The 19,241-nt window shown below is 39.4% G+C and overlaps 2 protein-coding genes across 2 annotated transcripts; both read left to right on the top strand.

Annotated features, from left to right (window-relative positions):
• Positions 1 to 3,460: 3,460 nt before the first annotated feature.
• LOC149049661 (RNA polymerase II-associated protein 3-like) lies at positions 3,461 to 8,273 on the top strand. The gene is made up of 6 exons (XM_089198649.1): positions 3,461 to 3,531; positions 5,117 to 5,185; positions 5,430 to 5,495; positions 6,031 to 6,192; positions 7,117 to 7,194; positions 7,924 to 8,273. The coding sequence occupies exons 2-6, from the start codon at positions 5,119 to 5,121 to the stop codon at positions 8,271 to 8,273; spliced, it is 723 nt and encodes a 240-aa protein (XP_089054775.1). The 5' UTR covers positions 3,461 to 3,531; positions 5,117 to 5,118.
• A 545-nt stretch (positions 8,274 to 8,818) lies between these two features.
• LOC149049660 (uncharacterized) lies at positions 8,819 to 14,373 on the top strand. The gene is made up of 4 exons (XM_089198647.1): positions 8,819 to 10,093; positions 10,214 to 11,407; positions 12,083 to 13,753; positions 14,015 to 14,373. The coding sequence occupies exons 1-4, from the start codon at positions 8,819 to 8,821 to the stop codon at positions 14,024 to 14,026; spliced, it is 4,152 nt and encodes a 1,383-aa protein (XP_089054773.1). The 3' UTR covers positions 14,027 to 14,373.
• Positions 14,374 to 19,241: the final 4,868 nt, after the last annotated feature.

The raw sequence follows: 19,241 nt of genomic DNA, 5'->3' as shown, positions 1-19,241 counted from the left end.
TTTTCCCAAATCAATTCACCCAGTAATAAAAATAGAACTGCCTGCTGAAGAAACAATTGGAAGGGTTATTAGTCTCACTGGCCACATTCTTCTATTCCAATACTTACAGCTCTGTTGTAGTCTTATATGAGAAGTTAACATCTGTGTATAATGTCATATATAGGTAGCAGTTTATAACGGCGTGAAAATGCACCTGTCTGCTACTGCTGTATTGCAATTCTCAAGGCCCTTTTTGTTCCTTGCCAAAAAAGAGTGAACCCTCTCCTGCCTTGCCCGATTAACCCTTTAACTCCTATGCATGAGCAAAAGAGAATTTCTCCTTACAATATCAACACAGAATCAAGCTGACAAGTTTAGGAGAATAAAGAAGAAAACACAATTAAGGAACTACAAGTTGATTCAGTACCAAATCCTCCAAATTGAAATCATGAGTATTTTATGGCAGACATTAAGGAGAATTACTAATAGGATCTCGGGAGTTAAAGGGTAAAACCCCCTTCCCTTTTGTACTCCTAATTGAAGCTCTAAGGTGATTCGATATTTTTACGATGTTCTTTTTTACTGGCTGTAATAGGACTCTTAGTTCGGCCAAAAAACTTCCAGCTGTGGCGCGTTTTATGAATGATTAAATTACAGAAGAGTCCTGTAAGTTGTCTGAAGTTGTTAAATTGAATAAAGTCGAAGTCGTTGTCTCTAGTACTGAATATTTCGTACTCTCCTTTATCTCGAATCGTTTCTGTTCCTTTTTTTTTCTTGAGTACTCCGAAATTCGTAGCTCTTAAATGCCCTTCCACATTTAGTCACGGGCTTGAACCCTCGATCTCCCACAAGGCAGTTCGGCGCCCTACAACTCAAACAGGCGGCAGTTTAACGACACACCACATCAGCAAAAAAATAAATAAATAAGGGAAATTTATATCATCGTGCTTTGCTCTGGATTAATGAAAATTAAAAACTTAAAAAAATGTTGTGTGACGCCTAGTCCCAACTTGATGTTCCGATAGTGAAATAGCATAGCCACCAAACCGAATCATGTATCCCGAAATAAACAAATGATACAAGATTTTCTGTTTCGAGTTCGATGAGCTCATATTCAGCTTCTTCAATACAACTGGTGTTACCAAGAGCACTGTTTTGTTACACTTGTGGGGCAAATCACATTTTCACAGGAGTAAAGATGAGGACAGAATTAGTTGATAAGGATCCATTGTAATGAATGAGATGGGCGAGTATTGACTAGATTACATAAACAAATAATTTGAAGTATAAGACGAAAGAATGAAAGAAATATCGATCGTATTTACTCGTCACGAGTTTGGGAGAAAGAATAATATTGACTTCACTCCAGGCTTCAAATCTTTGACCTTCGGATTTTACGATCTGAAAGTTAGACCTTGGAGCCTTGCAGCTCTCGTTAATGCGCCAAAACACGCATTGTTTAAGCTTGTTTGTATATGACAACCGTCCTGCATATTGCTAAGATCTGAAATGTAGTTAAGTGTCATGTCTGAGAATAGATAAATAAAGAAAGTGAGTTTTGAGCTCTATTGTCGAATGAAAAATATTCATAAATCTTGATCTGCTGGTCTAAAGATTGAATGCTCAAACAGGCTCGTATTCTTTCTCTATTATACACTCGTGAAAATAATTAAAATCGTTCTTTATCGAAGCCGAGAAAAAAAACATACTCTCCCTTTTTTTATTTAAGGTAGCTTATTTACATACCCATGAGGAATCTATGAAACTACATCATTAACAAGAGAATATCGACTGATATTCTATTGATATTACTGATTCCAGTATCATGTGTGCCGCTTGTCCTATATACACAAAATAGCCTTAGTTAATGAATCCGAACGCGACAGAAAATGCTGGGCTCAAAGAGAGAGAGCTACAGACTCACATTTCTCTTTCACGGTCCCAACTTACAGAAAACTGATTCAAAAACATTTTATTCACAAAATTCCTGTAAGATACACTGAGGTTTTCTCCACACAGAGATGCATGGAATTTCTAGATAGAAAATATTTCTATAACTTCAGCGGATATTTATTTAAGAAGAGATCATAAGGTATTCTGAGTTTAATGTAATCAAGTACGTTCTTTGCAAAACGTGAAACGATTTGAATCTGTTCTTCGTTAGTTACGACGAGAAGTCAAGTATCCTTGGAAAAGAGCTTTATTGGAATTTAACAGCGGCATTCTTGAGGTGAGGAAAGGTAGTGAAGTAATGAGTGGCATACTATAATCGAAAGAAGGGAAACATTTTGAAAAAAAGTATACAAGACAACTGTATTATTTATGGAACCTTTTTAAATTTATATCTGCCTCCGGTTATGAACAATGATGTGCCACTTGTTCTCACAAAGTGGATTTCAATACAATGTTCACCAAAACCAAAATTTAATCGTCCAGAACAGAAAAATTTATCTCATAAACGGAAGAATTTTGACATAACACAAAATTCTCTCTTCATGTGAGAGGCACTCAGTGAATGAATCAGGAAGATGGGTGTCCTTTTAATCTTCTTTGGGACTCAACTGCGTGTGAGCAAATCTATCTTGCAAATCAGCATCCTTTTCTTGTAAGGAAGGAACACATTTAATTGTTCCAAAAGTAATCGTATTGGGATGAGATATATAGCATCATCATATTTGACTAGATGTTTTTTTTTTCACTTTTGACTGTATATATCTCAAGTGCAGAATTGGCGGGAAGAAGAAATAAGTTCCCCGTTATTATTTTTAGCTACTTTATGGAGTTGTCTCGACAAAAGCGGAATATGAAATATTGAGAAAATCGTAACGCTTTTTTCATGGAAAGATGATAAAAAACATTTGTCTTATAAGCTGCATTGATTTATATCGCCAATCAGCTGCTGACACGTCACTCGCCTTCCGCGCCGCTTTGTCAGGTGGATGAAGGAATATCAAATTCTCATTTTTAGTATAGTCCACTTTTCTTGTCAGTAAAGGACTTTAGTGTTTGTCTAATAAACAAAATGATTCATGGTTGCTTGTAAATATGGAGTTACCCTTCTCGTTGTCACCTCGATATCTCACGAGTGAGCTCGGCAAACGAGTAAGATATCGAGGTGATCACTTGAAGAGGAATTCTATTGATACGATATTTAACTCACGGTTTGAAATCATTCTTTTTGATCCAGTTATGGCAGAGAGTGTCCTGCTCTGAGGTGAAAAAGGAATTGCGGTTGTTTTCCACTGAAAGGGGAATAACTGAATTTGAATCGCAGAATGAAATAATCGTCTCGCAGAAACATTTAAACAAACAGTAATAAAAAATAAAAATAAACAAACAATAACTTTCTTGAAGTAGAAAAGGAAGTTTTGATCACGACTCTGGGAATTAAACGAGACTAGTAAATGTTTTAAACTGGTGAATATAAAATATTTCATGTTTTCATCGATGTTATTGTGAAGCAAACATTGTTCTTGATATTTTCAGGCATGTAGAAATAGCAAAGAGCATCGTTTGGAGAATAGAGAGATTTAGAGGAAGACAGTTTAACAGGTACGAATCAATTTTTAAATTCCAATTTATGACAGTTGTTTAGAGCTCATGTTTTTTGAAATGGAAGCGCGTAATCTTATGTTCCTTACGCCGAACAGCAATTAGGTTTAATTTCAATCGAATTTTCTTGATTTGCTGTTGTCAGATATGAAATTTTTCACTTACATCACGCTAAAAAATTTCATTGGTTTCTCTCATATGATTAATAATGGTAGTAGAACTGAGTGGAGTCAAATTCGGTCTGTAATCTTAAGAGTGATTGGCAAAATCGGACGACCGCAAAGCGGGAGTCCGATTCGTCAATCACACTTTCGTATGATTTTGGGAGCTAAAAGGTTATTAGGCGGCAGCCGCACGTGATGAGAGCGTGACAGAACTGGATGACCTGTTGTATTTATAGCTCTCGTCAACATCAAAACTAGCCAATATTTCTCGAAAATGAAACGAAGCGTGAGGTTAAAAAAAGATACAAATACAAAATGCATTTCCATAAAAAAGTTTTTTCCCTATGTCTTAAGATCGCGGTTGCAGTTTTGATGTCGCAAAATTCGCGATGTATTGTAATTGTAACAGTATTGTAGATGCCCATGGAATAGAAAACATGACATCTTCACCGCACGCAGTAACGCACCATTTATGTCTTCACATGTTAAAATATCAATGTCGCCTTAATAATCGGATTTATCAACATTACGGTAATACTTTCCGGGAAGGCTTTTATCTGCGAACGTGTCTAAGGTTGAATTCAACTTAAAAAAAATAAATAAATAAAAAAATAAATAAAATAATAATAATAATAATAATAATAATAATACTAATAAAAATATAAAAAAAAATAAATTAAATAAAAGTGAAACATTTCTTCTGATGAGAATTTGCTAAATTTTCATGTCCAAATTTGAAGTAACTTTTCAGCAAGCTGCGTTTCGATGCACCAGATCGCCTTTCGGTGCTCTCAAAATGTTTCGAAATGATCTATGATTCACATTTGCTGTTGATATCTATATAAAAGGGAGGATAATACATGCTCACCGCTCGATAAAAATTTATCTATGATCTTCTCATAGGCGGGGGGGGGGAGGGGGGGGCGGAGGGACTTCGTTGATAGACTTCGTGACGGTTACGCAAACCCTCGTCTGTGTTTTGCGTTAATGATTCAGTAATGAATACTAGGACCCATGACAGTTGATGCCAACTTCTTAATTAAAACGAACTTTTAGGTTAAAAGAGCCTCGTGGTTCGCGAAAAAAAAAAAAAATTAGAACTTCAAGGATGATAATAATAATAATAAAAAATGCCAAAAAAGTTATCCATGTATTAGGTTTAAGTAAAATATACAAACTTAAAGGAGTCTTAAGTTTATCGGTTCAAATATAGGTCGAGAGGCTTTCCTTCTACGTACAGTAAGTCAACAGAGCGGAACTTGACTCAAGCTGTCACGCCACCACGATAGCGTGACAGGAGAAACTTTGGGACCTGTTTATTTTTCTCGACCTTCTCTTTAGATTACTTTCATTTCAGTCTCCTCCATTGATTTGTAACCATGATTTCTAGCGCATTAGAATCGACTCCTTTTAATTTTCAGCTATGGCAGAAAATAATTTTCCAACAACGGTGGAAGAACTGGACTTGAACAATGAACCTCCAGTCACAGGTAAGCGAAAAAGACCGTTATATGATAGTTTTGAAGTGGTTGTTAAACCTTTTGGTCGAATAGTAATGTATATCTTTAATCATGTGCAGTAATCTTTAAAACATTTACACTTGAAGGTTTTATGTGTTTTTGGAATCTAATAAATGCGTTGGTATTCTAGGTGGCGAGGATAGTGTGCATGTTGAAATTGCTTATAGCTGTGATCTCTTATAAGATTAATATATTTTCCGCTTGGCAATTTCAGCGATAGAGGAAAGTCAAATTACTTCGAGCGATTCAGAACTAGGAATATACGATGACCCCTCAAGAGGTGAGAAAACCAGGCGAAAATGACTTCTTTGAAAGGTGTCCCAATGTAGTTTTGACATATTTACATCAAGAATCTGTAGTGTTATGGGAATAACTTGCTGAGAGTCAATAAGCTTCATTTTCTAAGGTACGGCACTCAAAGTCGAACGTAAGCCAAGTTGATTTGGTTACCACGAAAAGTTTGCAAGGGTCGTTAACGCCTAAAAAGATAATGACTTCCTCATAGTTTACCAACTTTGTACAAAATTACCTTTTGTCAATAACTTGTGCACGCTTTAAAAGGTTATCTTAATACTTTGGAAAACGTACGCAAGGTGTAAATGGAGTTTAAAAGCTTCTCGACCTAAAAGTCACCTGATTAACTAACTGGTAATAGGCAAGCTACAGCTAAGACTACTAATAGCCTGTATATTTTACTTTATAAAAATACATAGATAAGCAGAGCTCTAAGTTTCTTTATGATCTGAAGGTTCGTTCTTACCTCTAAATTTTGCATTCATTACTAGATAATTAACATTAAAATGGCCTGCTTTCAGGGATAGCGAAAGTATGTCTCGCGGAAGGTAACAAAGAATACAAACAAGGAGAAGCTAATAACGCGATAAAGTCCTACACGGAAGGACTTCAAGTGAACTGCAAAGATGAACGGCTTAACGCCAAGCTTTATAGCAACAGGGCAACAGCTCATTTCCGTTTGGGTAAGAATTCCTTTTTCAAGCCTCTAGCCTTTTCATGCGGTGATAGAGTTCTTTAGCTGTAGATTATAACCGAGGATCGTGGTCAACGGCCGGGGTGTGGTCCTCGTGTGCTTGTAAACGCCCGTCATGGTCGTGAAAGACTGATCATTTTTGATACCACAGAATAACCAACCAAAGACACACGCTCTCTTCCCTCCTCAAAAATCCTGCCTTTGCCGTTTTTAGAGGAGGGGGGGGGGGGAGAAGATTAGCTAATTCGAGGTCATTTCACGATCTTTGAGGTTGGAATCTTTGGATCCAGATCCCAACGATTTAGTTCCTGAATCGAACTTAGGGAGGGCGTGCAGGTTGATTTGGTTTTCTCAAAAGAGTTGGTAATTTGATTTGGCTACCGTAAAGAAATTACACAGCTATCGTTTTGAACGTTAGCCCTTAGTCACATGGAGTCCGGATTTGCAGCAACACAGCTGCAAATCAGAAATTTACCCCCTCTAAAAAGGAATACGCAATCCGCTCCAAGAAAAGAATTAATTTGCACAGATGGACTCCAATTTAAGTAATTACGGAAGACTGAGCATAAAAAAGCAGTCCTCGACGGGATTGGAAACCGCGCATCCTAAATACAAGGTGGGTGCTACTACCAGAATAGACACGAGACCACACGCTGGCACGGGAGCGAGGCAAATTTTAAATTTTGAAAATTTTTGAAGAAATCTGATAGCAATCGCAATGAAGTAAAATTCTATTTGACCTGTGGTTGAAAATCGTATAAGGTAGACATCCTCAGAGGCCTGCAATTTGAGCAATTGCAACTTTTTGTCGCCTGGTTTCAAGGACAAACATATAAACGGATGTTCAACACAAATTACATGCATTTTATGATTTCGTTGATGACTACTTAAATTTAATTCCTGAATTCCATAGGGAACTACTTGCAGTGTCTCGATGACGCAACGGTTGCTGTTCAATTGGAACCCACTTTAATCAAAGCTATTAAGAAAGGTGAGTTTTTCAACCATAGTCATCAAAACTCTTAAAAGTGATTTCGTCAAAAGGAAATTGTATGGATTATGGCAGTTGACTGCATCCCAGGTGTCAATTGTATCTGGTGTGTCAATGTCTGATAGTGGGGAAAAACGCACCAAGAGGTTCATAAGTCTTCAAATATTTGAACCAATATTGGTAGCCGCTTTGCACTAACTCTTATTGTCCACTTTTAATTCTTCCACAATTTCTATATTCCTTCATTTTCACAGTTGTCTTACGAACTAAATGAAAAACACAGTCTGCACACATGTATACCTTGAATTAGCAGGTAATTTAGTGTTAACAACTGGGTTGAAAACGTAAATTAGCCACCGTAAAGGGTAAAAAAGCTGACGTTTCGAGCGTTAGCCCTTCGTCAGAGCGATTAGAGGAATTGTGGGTTGTGTGTGGATTTACATGCAGAAAGTGGGGCTACGCCATTGGTGGGAATATGGTGACGAGAAAACAGGAATAAATTAGTTGAATGAAAAGCGCTCGTTGATTCCGAGGGGATTGAGGGTGCCGATTTGGAATGTAAATTTTTGTCCGTTTTTTTGTTTGTTATTTACGTTTTCAACCCAGTTGTTAACACTAAATTACCTGCCATACTCTCCCACCGACGCAGCACCACAGTTTCTTTAGAAACTTACCCCTTTATACCTTGAATTACTTAGCTCTATCAATCATTGCATTCTTTCTTTTGAGGAGCCAGAGCTTGTGTCGAACTTTGCTTGTATGAAGAAGCAAGGAGATGGTTGCACATGGGATTGGCCGTATCCTTTGACGAAAGTTTCGATAATAGATGCAATGAGAGAAATATTTCAAAGAAAATCAATACGGTTCAATCAGATTATGACTACAAAAACATTGTATCGCTTACAGACAATGAAGTTCATAATTTCCTAGAAGGGGGAAAAAACAAAATACGAAAACAAGAACCGAAAGTTCTCGCGGTTGAGAGCGACAATCGAGGACTGGAAGACTTTCCCCAGGCCTATTTTGGCCGGGTGCTCGAAAAGATTTCTTCTGTCGGTAAGGAAATAGTCAACAGCTGAGAATTTTGTAGATTAAAAAATTACGCCCATTGTTTGTTTTTGCAACGAGTCAACGCATTTTTCACCCTGAGCCTTGTCGTCAAAGCACGTAATAACTTTTCTTCAGAAACTGTGGATACTGTTTTTTTTTTTCATTCATTAATTAAGTCGACTTTTCCCTCAGTAAAGGGCTGTTGTACTCATGTAATAGAAAATAATACATAGTTACTTGTAGATATGGAATTTCTCTTCTCGTGTTTAACTCGATACCTCACTCGTGTCTAGGTAGTTGAACACTCGAAAAAAATTCCACATTTACGCGCGTCCATGTATAATTATTAAATGACGCCTTCAGCACTTATAACAAGCAAATATAATATTATTTCATGAAACCTGAATAAAAAGAAGGGACCAAGGTAGAAACTAAACAAATAATTACCTTTGAAAGCTCGTTTACATTAATATTCACTTTATGAATAAGCGTATTGCTTAAGCAGCAAAACTTTACAAGACAGCCACGTCCAATGCGTAAGGTCCTACCTAATATTCTAATTATTGTTAAAATCATGACTTCTGTATCCTTGACAAATTTTAAGATTGACAAGAATGGTAAAGGTCTGCTTCAGCTACCGAACAGATCTAATAATGGACTAAACGTGATGATGATCAGTTATTGCAATCTCGGCACCATTTATCATGGTCTAGGAGAGTTCAAAAAAGCAATCAAATACCATCAACGTGATCTAGAAATTGCTAGAGAAGTGGGAGACAAAGCGGGAGAGGGACGAAGTTATGGCAGTCTCGGCAACGCTTATCATGGTCTAGGACAGTTCCAAACAGCAATCGAGTACCATCAACGTCATCTAGAAATTGCTAAAGAAGTGGGAGACAAAGCGGGAGAGGGAGGAAGTTATGGCAGTCTCGGCAACGCTTATCATGGTCTAGGACAGTTCCAAACAGCAATCGAGTACCATCAACGTCATCTAGAAATTGCTAAAGAAGTGGGAGACAAAGTGGGAGAGGGAGGAAGTTATGGCAATCTCGGCAACGCTTATCATGATCTAGGACAGTTCCAAACAGCAATCGAGTACCATCAACGTGATCTAGAAATTGCTAAAGAGGTGGGAGACAAAGCGGGAGAGGGACGAAGTTATTGCAATCTCGGCAACGCTTATCATGGTCTAGGACAGTTCCAAACAGCAATCGAGTACCATCAACGTCATCTAAAAATTGCTACAGAAGTGGGAGACAAAGCGGGTGAAGGACGAAGTTATAGTGGTCTCGGCAACGCTTATCATGGTCTAGGACAGTTCCAAACAGCAATCGAGTACCATCAACGTGATCTAGAAATTGCTAAAGAGGTGGGAGACAAAGCGGGAGAGGGACGAAGTTATTGCAATCTCGGCAACGCTTATCATGGTCTAGGACAGTTCCAAACAGCAATCGAGTACCATCAACGTCATCTAGAAATTGCTAAAGAAGTGGGAGACAAAGCGGGTGAAGGACGAAGTTATAGCGGTCTCGGCAACGCTTATTGTGGTCTAGGACAGTTCAAAACAGCAATCGAGTACCATCAACGTCATCTTGAAATTGCTAAAGAAGTGGGAGACAAAGCGGGAGAGGGACAAAGTTATGGCAATCTCGGCAACGCTTATCATGGTCTAGGACAGTTCCAAACAGCAATCGAGTACCATCAACGTCATCTAGAAATTGCGAAAGAAGTGGGAGACAAAGTGGGAGAGGGACGAAGTTATGGCAGTCTCGGCAACGCTTATCATGGTCTAGGACAGTTCCAAACAGCAATCGAGTACCATCAACGTGATCTAGAAATTGCTAAAGAAGTGGGGGACAAAGTGGGAGAGGGAGGAAGTTATGGCAATCTCGGCAACGCTTATCATGATCTAGGACAGTTCCAAACAGCAATCGAGTACCATCAACGTGATCTAGAAATTGCTAAAGAGGTGGGAGACAAAGCGGGAGAGGGACGAAGTTATTGCAATCTCGGCAACGCTTATCATGGTCTAGGACAGTTCCAAACAGCAATCGAGTACCATCAACGTCATCTAAAAATTGCTACAGAAGTGGGAGACAAAGCGGGTGAAGGACGAAGTTATAGCGGTCTCGGCAACGCTTATCATGGTCTAGGACAGTTCCAAACAGCAATCGAGTACCATCAACGTGATCTAGAAATTGCTAAAGAGGTGGGAGACAAAGCGGGAGAGGGACGAAGTTATTGCAATCTCGGCAACGCTTATCATGGTCTAGGACAGTTCCAAACAGCAATCGAGTACCATCAACGTCATCTAGAAATTGCTAAAGAAGTGGGAGACAAAGCGGGTGAAGGACGAAGTTATAGCGGTCTCGGCAACGCTTATTGTGGTCTAGGACAGTTCAAAACAGCAATCGAGTACCATCAACGTCATCTAGAAATTGCTAAAGAAGTGGGAGACAAAGCGGGAGAGGGACAAAGTTATGGCAATCTCGGCAACGCTTATCATGGTCTAGGACAGTTCCAAACAGCAATCGAGTACCATCAACGTCATCTAGAAATTGCGAAAGAAGTGGGAGACAAAGTGGGAGAGGGACGAAGTTATGGCAGTCTCGGCAACGCTTATCATGGTCTAGGACAGTTCCAAACAGCAATCGAGTACCATCAACGTCATCTAGAAATTGCTAAAGAAGTGGGAGACAAAGCGGGTGAAGGACGAAGTTATGGCAGTCTCGGCAACGCTTATCATGGTCTAGGACAGTTCCAAACAGCAATCGAGTACCATCAACGTCATCTAGAAATTGCTAATGAAGTGGGAGACAAAGTGGGAGAGGGACGAAGTTATGGCAGTCTCGGCAACGCTTATCATGGTCTAGGACAGTTCCAAACAGCAATCGAGTACCATCAACGTGATCTAGAAATTTCTAAAGAAGTGGGAGACAAAGCGGGAGAGGGACGAAGTTATTGCAATCTCGGCAACGCTTATCATGGTCTAGGACAGTTCCAAACAGCAATCGAGTACCATCAACATTATCTAGAAATTGCTACAGAAGTGGGAGACAAAGCGGGTGAAGGACGAAGTTATAGCGGTCTTGGCAACGCTTATTGTGGCCTAGGACAGTTCAAAACAGCAATCGAGTACCATCAACGTGATCTAGAAATTGCTAAAGAAGTGGGAGACAAAGCGGGTGAAGGACGAAGTTATGGCAATCTCGGCAACGCTTATCATGGTCTAGGACAGTTCCAAACAGCAATCGAGTACCATCAACGTCATCTAGAAATTGCTAAAGAAGTGGGAGACAAAGTGGGAGAGGGACGAAGTTATGGCAGTCTCGGCAACGCTTACCATCGTCTAGGACAGTTCCAAACAGCAATCGAGTACCATTAACGTCATCTGGAAATTGCTAATGAAGTGGGAGACAAAGCGGGAGAGGGACAAAGTTATGGCAATCTTGGAATTGCTTATGATGGTCTAGGACAGTTCAAAATAGCAATCGAGTACCATCAACGTCATCTAGAAATTTCTAAAGAAGTGGGAGACAAAGCGGGAGAGGGACGAAGTTATGGCAATCTCGACATCGTTTATCATGGTCTAGGACAGTTCCAAACAGCAATCGAGTACCATCAACATTTTCTAGAAATTGCTAAAGAAGTGGGAGACAAAGTGGGAGAGGGACGAAGTTATGGCAGTCTCGGCAACGCTTATCATGCTCTAAGACAGTTCAAAACAGCAATCGAGTACCATCAACGTCATCTAGAAATTGCTAAAGAAGTGGGAGACAAAGCGGGAGAGGGAAGAAGTTATGGCAGTCTCGGGGACGTTTACTGTAGTGTACGACAGTCCCAAACAGCAATCGAGTACCAGAACCGGTGTCTAGAAATTGCTAAAGAGGTGGGAGACAAGACCGGAGAGGGATTAAGTTATTACCATCTCGGCACCATTCTTCGCGGTCAAAAAAAGTTTAAAAGGGCAATCGAGTTGTATCAACGTTACCTAGAAATATCCAAAGAAGTAAGGGACAAGACTGGAGAAGCATGCTCACTCGGTTCTCTCGGAATAAGTTTCGAGTGCCAAGGAGATCCCATGAGGGCCTTCACCTACTTTAACTCGAGTGTAGAGGTGTATGATGACATCACGGCCAGTCTTCAACTCAACGATCAGTGGAAGATTTCTTATCGTAATCAGCACCAAAGTGCATACAAAGGTTTGTGGCGTATAATTCTCATTCAAGGTAAAGTTGTGAACGCTCTTCTTGCCGCAGAAAAAGGACGTGCTCAAGCTCTAAGAGATCTTATGGACACAAGATATCGGCCTGATCATACTTTAAGGAATAGCGGTTCGTGCCTTTCCCTGAATTCTGTTCCATCAAATACAGTTTTTATTGCTCTCAATGGACCATGCGTTTACTTCTGGGTTTTTCTCTGTGAAGATAATATCCAGATGAGAAAAGTACATGTGAACAATTATAAATATGAGAATGAATTGGAATTTTTCATCCGGCTACAGAACAAAACTGCCCTTAAGGAGATTGGCAGAAGAGATGCTGTTCCATGCGAAAATCCTCCACCTGGTTCGCCAAAAGAGGAGGAAGTTGCCAAGGATGTGATCCGAGTTGATGTGAGGTGCTCACAATCAAGGGCTCTACAGAAGCTTCATGACATCATCGTTTCTCCTATTGCTGATCTGGTCAAAGGCAACGAGATAACTTTTGTTCCTGAGGGGCCATTTTGCCCTGTACCTTATGCAGCATTGGAGGACTCGAGGTCATCATGTCTAAGTGATTCTTTCAGTATTCGTGTGCTTCCGTCTCTGACGACGTTGCAACTAATTCATGATTGCCCAGCTGAATTCCACATGAAAAGGGGTGCATTGCTTGTTGGCGACCCATGTTTCAAACATATCATCTATCAGGGAGGACTTTTGGTGCAACTTCCGGGAGCAAGGAAAGAAGTGGAGATGATCGGACGCATCCTAAAACATTCCCCTCTCATTGGAGAAATGGCAACAAAAGAAAAGGTGTTAAAACGAATGTCATCAGTGGCGTTAGTTCACATTGCAGCGCACGGTAAAAAGGAAACTGGAGAAGTCATCTTGGCACCAAGCACTACAAGGAAAAACTCTCAGCCAGAAGAAAAAGACTATCTAATGACTATGAAAGATGTCCTAGAAACTGGGCTGCGGGCTCGACTGGTTGTACTAAGTTGTTGTCACACCGCCCGTGGGAAGGTTATGGCCGAGGGTGTGGTCGGCATCGCGCGAGCATTTTTGGGTGCCGGTGCTAAATCTGTTGTGGTAACCTTATGGGCGATTGATGACGAGGGAACCCTGGAGTTCATGAGTTTCTTCTACGATGCACTTGCTAAAGGCAAGAAGGCAAGTGAAGCTCTCCAGCAGGCCATGAAGTGCATGAGAGAGAGTGAAATGTTCAAAGAGGTGCAGTACTGGGCACCATTCGTACTCCTTGGTGATGACGTCAGCCTGGATTTCAAGGAAATTCAGACTTCGAACCATGTAATTACTGTTTATAGCATTTATTCAATACCAAGTGACTTAAATCAAAATCATAGTTGTTTTATTTTATTTTGCTTTCAATCGAATTAGGAATTTTTCGTTACTCGAGTAAACTGAGGTGCAATGCAATCGCTGCGACACATTTACGATGAGAACCATGATATGAACGAAAAAAAAAGATAGATTTTATTTTGCATAGCTAAGGGAAACATCCTATGGCAACTCAACGATCTTTCTTGAATTTTAACTCCTATTTTTCAGCTGACGCAGTGAGCATTGGAACTGTATCAGGTCAAGGACCAAGCCCGCAGAAGTCAACGGTGATATTTGGACCAGAAACCAGTAAGCTACCGATGAAATCTTTGTCAAGAGTCTTCTCTTTAAAGCTGGGAGGATCAAAAGATGGCCAAAGTTAACGAGAGTCCCTAACGATCTCTATTGTTTCAAAACTTGACTTTTCGCCTGTCTGAACTGTTCTTACGAGCTTGACTGATTTTGAACTCTCTAAAGGAAAAGGACTTTCAAGTGTTTTGATCCTTGATATCTTACTCAAACTGATACTCATTTAATTTATATTTCAAGTAAGTTACATTTTTTTAGTCAAACATGGATGAAACTGTTAACTATAGACAAGATTTTGGGCGTCACATTAACGTTAAAGTAGAGACGTCTTTAAGATGATTTCCAAATTTTTTTTTGTACAGATTTTTCTCTGGATCGGTTTTTTCCTGATGAGGGATATAAAGCTATTAGAAACATATCCATAGATCTTTGAGAATAATCTTAGTTTATGTCAAATGGAGAATGTGATAAACATTTTTGTGGATTTTTACTTGGTCATTGCTTATCAAAGTTTTTTCTCTGTATCAGAAACATTGTTTTCCGGGACTAAAATTGACAAATTTTTACTTTTATGGCCAGGATAAAATTTTGTTTTTAGCAGTATTCCAACAGATTTTTCTTTTACGTTTGAATGCCATAAATTGTGCTTATTGTTTAAGCATCACGATGCATTTTAGATATGCTGTTAAAAGTAATCGCACAATAGTAAAACGAGAGGTTACAAAGAGTTTGTTTCAATCTTTTGTTGTTACTGCCATTTGCACGATTGTTTATCATGCAGAGCATCGATAGAAGCTCAGAATGTGCGAGAAAGCTGAAACCTAGTGATATATTTAGTCACTCCTATTTAGTTGTTTGCTTAGTTCGTAAGTACAAAAAAGAAGCATTTGAATGTCATAAATGAGGCAAGTCGTTTGAAATTTTGTTGGAAGGGAGGGGTAAGTCAATTACAAAATGAAAAAAATTTCTGGCAACCTTCATGGGTCATATCTGATCACTTTGAATAGCGCGCGCCCTTACGCACTTTTTTGGCGAAAAGGATGAACAGAAATGCCTGACCTGAAGCTTTAACAATAGAAATAACCACAAAAAACAAAAAAACAAAAAACAAAAAAAATTAACAAGTCTTAAGGTTGGTTGGTAGTGAAATTTTTTTTTTCCAATCAGTGCTCCAAAATGCACCAAATGGATTTGAAATGTGTTCCTGACCCACCAGTGTACCCCCCTTCATTTCTAAATAGGTTCCTTCGCTCCTGGTCAGTTATTTAGTGGTACGTCTCTACAAAAACATTTCAATATGACCTAAGGGAGGGAGTATGAAGTTTCAGTTACCCCACCCCCACCCCCCTTCCTAACTACGTCAAGATTGTGGGCAACTTTCTCGTCCCGCTTGTAATCTCAGTGATTTACATCACAAGACGAATTTTAATGATTTAGGGGCAGAAAGTAAAGATTTCACTCTGTTATGGTTAGACTAAGTTTTCTCCTCGTTTTCTCAGACATCGTCGGCGTGTTGAAAAGTTCGACTTGATCTACCGACTTTAGGACAGTTTACATCGATTTTTCATGTGATCAAATACATTTTTTAGATGAGAAATTGAGTGCGAAGAGGTTACAAAAAGGTTGTTTTTGTTACTTCTCGATGAAGTATGTTTAGTTCTTTTTGACGTTTCCTTTGTTTTTAAAGCCTACTTGGGTGTCGTATGATTTTGCTCTTAACTATCGCATACAACCTCAAATGTTTGCATGCAGCGTGAGCCTTGCAAATTTGCGGAAAAAATGAAAAAAATCACCATGGGCACGACATTTCCCCTCGAAATTTCGACGGTACGATTTGACATTTATTTGAGTTGAAAGCCTATTGCGTGCGATGGCTGCAGATACATCGAAAAGCACTGCAGCTTGTGTATTCAGCCAATAGGCTGTGTTTTCCGGAGATCGAGTCTTAAACAGGGTGTGAGATGTCACTCAATGGCCCTTTAAACAGTGTATCTCTCCGAGCTGGAGAAGAAGCGAATTCTCAACGCACGGGAAACTAGCGCACGGTCGACAAGAACTGGTCCTCTCGCGCATGCCCAGTCAACAATCGTGTTGGTTTGAATACTTAGTCTATCACCGCTCACCAGCTTAATCTCTTTCACCGACTCTCCCATCCTTCACGCTCCTTGCAGTGAAACAAACGAACTCACATGAGTGACCAAAAGAGAATTTCTCCTCTCAATATCAATACAATACCATGCATAGAAGTGGTGAGAATACAGTAAAATGTCAATTAGGGGGTTATTAGTTGATCTAATACCAAATTTTCCAAATTGATATGATACCTTGGGAGTTAAAGGGTTAAGATCCTAAAAAACAGGGGATCAACAACATAATTTTTATCATTAAGAACAAGTCTCTGTATAAGAATCAAACATCTTAGGAAATAAAAATTTTCAACCCCCCTTCAAATTTTGCATACAGTTAGGCACTCAGGGAGGGTGCACAAAAATGCGCTTTTTAAAGTTTGCAGCACTCTTGTTGCCATGGTAACAACGACTGCTTGTTCGAGGCCTGGGGCCTCATTTTCATACAAAAACGTCGCAAAAAAAGAGTGAAATGTTTATTTCTCTATCTCAAGCTAAATACAACATTACATATTGGCACTTCTACCATACATAGTGACATCATTCGTCTTTACTTTGATACATTTAATTTCCCCTGGGAGTGAATGTGAACACACCAACAGATTATTTATCTCGGTACAGTTTCGGTCATTTTTGTTGTCGGGTAAAACAGGGAAAACGTTTATCTGAATTTCTCCAAAAGTACAACGATTCTTGAACTAAAAATATCCACCTTGCTGGTTATAATATTTTAGTTTTTAAATATGTAAAAATCTCTGCGCGCCTGCCTCTACTTTTTGTAGGGGCAATACGCGAACGAAGCTCAAAAATCAGATATTGCATAATTTGGCGATCTTTACATCTAATGTTCTCAACAACAAATGTTTCAGACAAATGAAACATGCAAGGCTTTGAAAGAATGTTATCTTATGAGCAGTATCCCGAAGAGAAATCTCGCCTCTGGTTGTCATCTTTTAATAAAAATTGATCAACCTTCATGCCGGAGGACTACTCGACGTAACTACAAACATATACCTCAAATCGTGTGCATATCATCCAGATTCCGAGTGCTGCACCTTCTTTCTTGGGAGTTTGAGCGATCCGAATTTCCTGAAGATATACTTCTATACTTGTATGTCATTTACAACATGTTGAAGTCGGCTGAGCTACACGAAACTATCCTTACACCAGTCATTTGTAATAAACATGTACGTTGTCACGATGGCGTGACACTGTATTTCTCCGTTAAGTTTCCATCGGTCGTCCCAAAGAAGACGAGAAATGGACATTTTTCGATTTATCAGCAGATTTCCGCGCATTCTAAGTAAAAACAACCAAAAAAAAAAAAAAGAGAGAGAGGAAAACTTCGATTGAACGTTCGTAAACACATACATGAAGACTTTGACTATTCAGAAATCGATCATATGGTCAGAAAGGCCATATGATCGACCGTAAACGTCGCACTGTAGGGCTTGTTGACGTGGTCTAACTTCATCATCACACTCAATGCAACTGAGGATGAATGCTCATTTTGATCAGTTCGTATTCGTATTGTAACTAGCTTTACCCTCTTCATATATACTTTGATCGGATCAAAATATACATGCGACCGCTAGAGGAAACAGAGCACAACTACATAATATTTGCCTATTCTGATCCTAAGGGAAATGATGCTATCAGACTACTACAGTGAAAAAAGTCACAAGCATAAACAATAGACTGTTATCTTTAAAACATCACACTTACCTTACGCAAGGCAACAAATTAATTTTATTTGTATGTCACTCGCTTTACCTTTTACCGACTTGTCGAACGCGACAATCGACATTCGTTTACCAGGTGTTTACATCCGTTATTGTTAAGAAAGTCACAAATAGACAACAGAACTTTACTTGTATGTTACGCTGCATCCATGCATTTGTTGTTATAGAAACGAACAACGCTGCCCTCTGTTGTTAGAAACGAACAACGCTTTTAGAGTCGTTACTCAAACATATTTCAATTCTGTCCATACAATCAATTTCTGTGTAGTCAAAGTCTTCATGGCATTTTAAGACACAAGAAAGAGTTTCCCAAGCTTACGAAATGTCCGTGAGTAAGAAACGAGTACATACCAAACGAACAACGCTTCATTTTTTGTCAGAAACGGAGAACGCTTCCCTTAGTTGTTGGAAACGAACAACGCTTTTAGAATCGTTACTCAAACATATTTCAATTCCGAGCATGCGATCGATTTCTGTGTAGTCAAAGTCAACATGACTCAGGCTTCGGAGGACACAACTTCGGGCGAGATGACTCTCGGGCGACTTGACCGGTTGCCGTGTCAGCAAGGGAATATAAACTGCAGTTTATATTCTCTTCCGGGGAGGAAAAGTTCAACGCGTTACTTTCAGATTCATCATTATACTATTGTAAATTCCATATCTAAAAAAAAATAACCTTCTTATCATCTGTTGATAACATCTGATCCTTGGATAAAATTCGTTCTAGTTCATGTCAACATTTTTCATGTAAGTTAGCTGGAACACTCTCTTACCCTACGAACGTCACAAGCGAATTTAGCCGAATAGGCAGGCATGGAGCAACGTTTTCTTCATAATACCCCTATGGCTCAACGAAGAGTTTTGCCTGTAGAAAGGCACACGGGGTCTGATACAAGCAAGACGAATTTTGTATGTGGGGGAGGGGAGGATCTTTATTTAACACGATCTCGTGACGAATGTCAACCCTTTCTTTCCATATGGTTGTACTAGGATCTTTGTTACTATTTATAAATGTAGTTAGGCTTGTTCAATGGAGAATTATTTTCACTAGCAATACAAATTGCGTACATCATTCAGAATTCACTTTACGGGTACGGTGAAACACATTTTTTCCTCGTTGTAATCATACATGATCAAGTGACCTATGTGAGGCTCTACCCTGAAGAACAATGAGCCATCCGCAGAAAAGTTTCCTGCCTCATCCGCGAAAAACGCTGGAGCGCTCCGTTAACAGACTGTTGTCACTTTTCCTATCTCTGTTTCTTTACGACGTTGTAA

This window comes from Pocillopora damicornis, chromosome 2 (genome assembly GCF_964200805.1).
Source record: "Pocillopora damicornis chromosome 2, jaPocDami1.2, whole genome shotgun sequence".
NCBI lineage: Eukaryota > Metazoa > Cnidaria > Anthozoa > Scleractinia > Pocilloporidae > Pocillopora > Pocillopora damicornis.
This window is presented reverse-complemented; position numbering and strand designations above follow the sequence as displayed.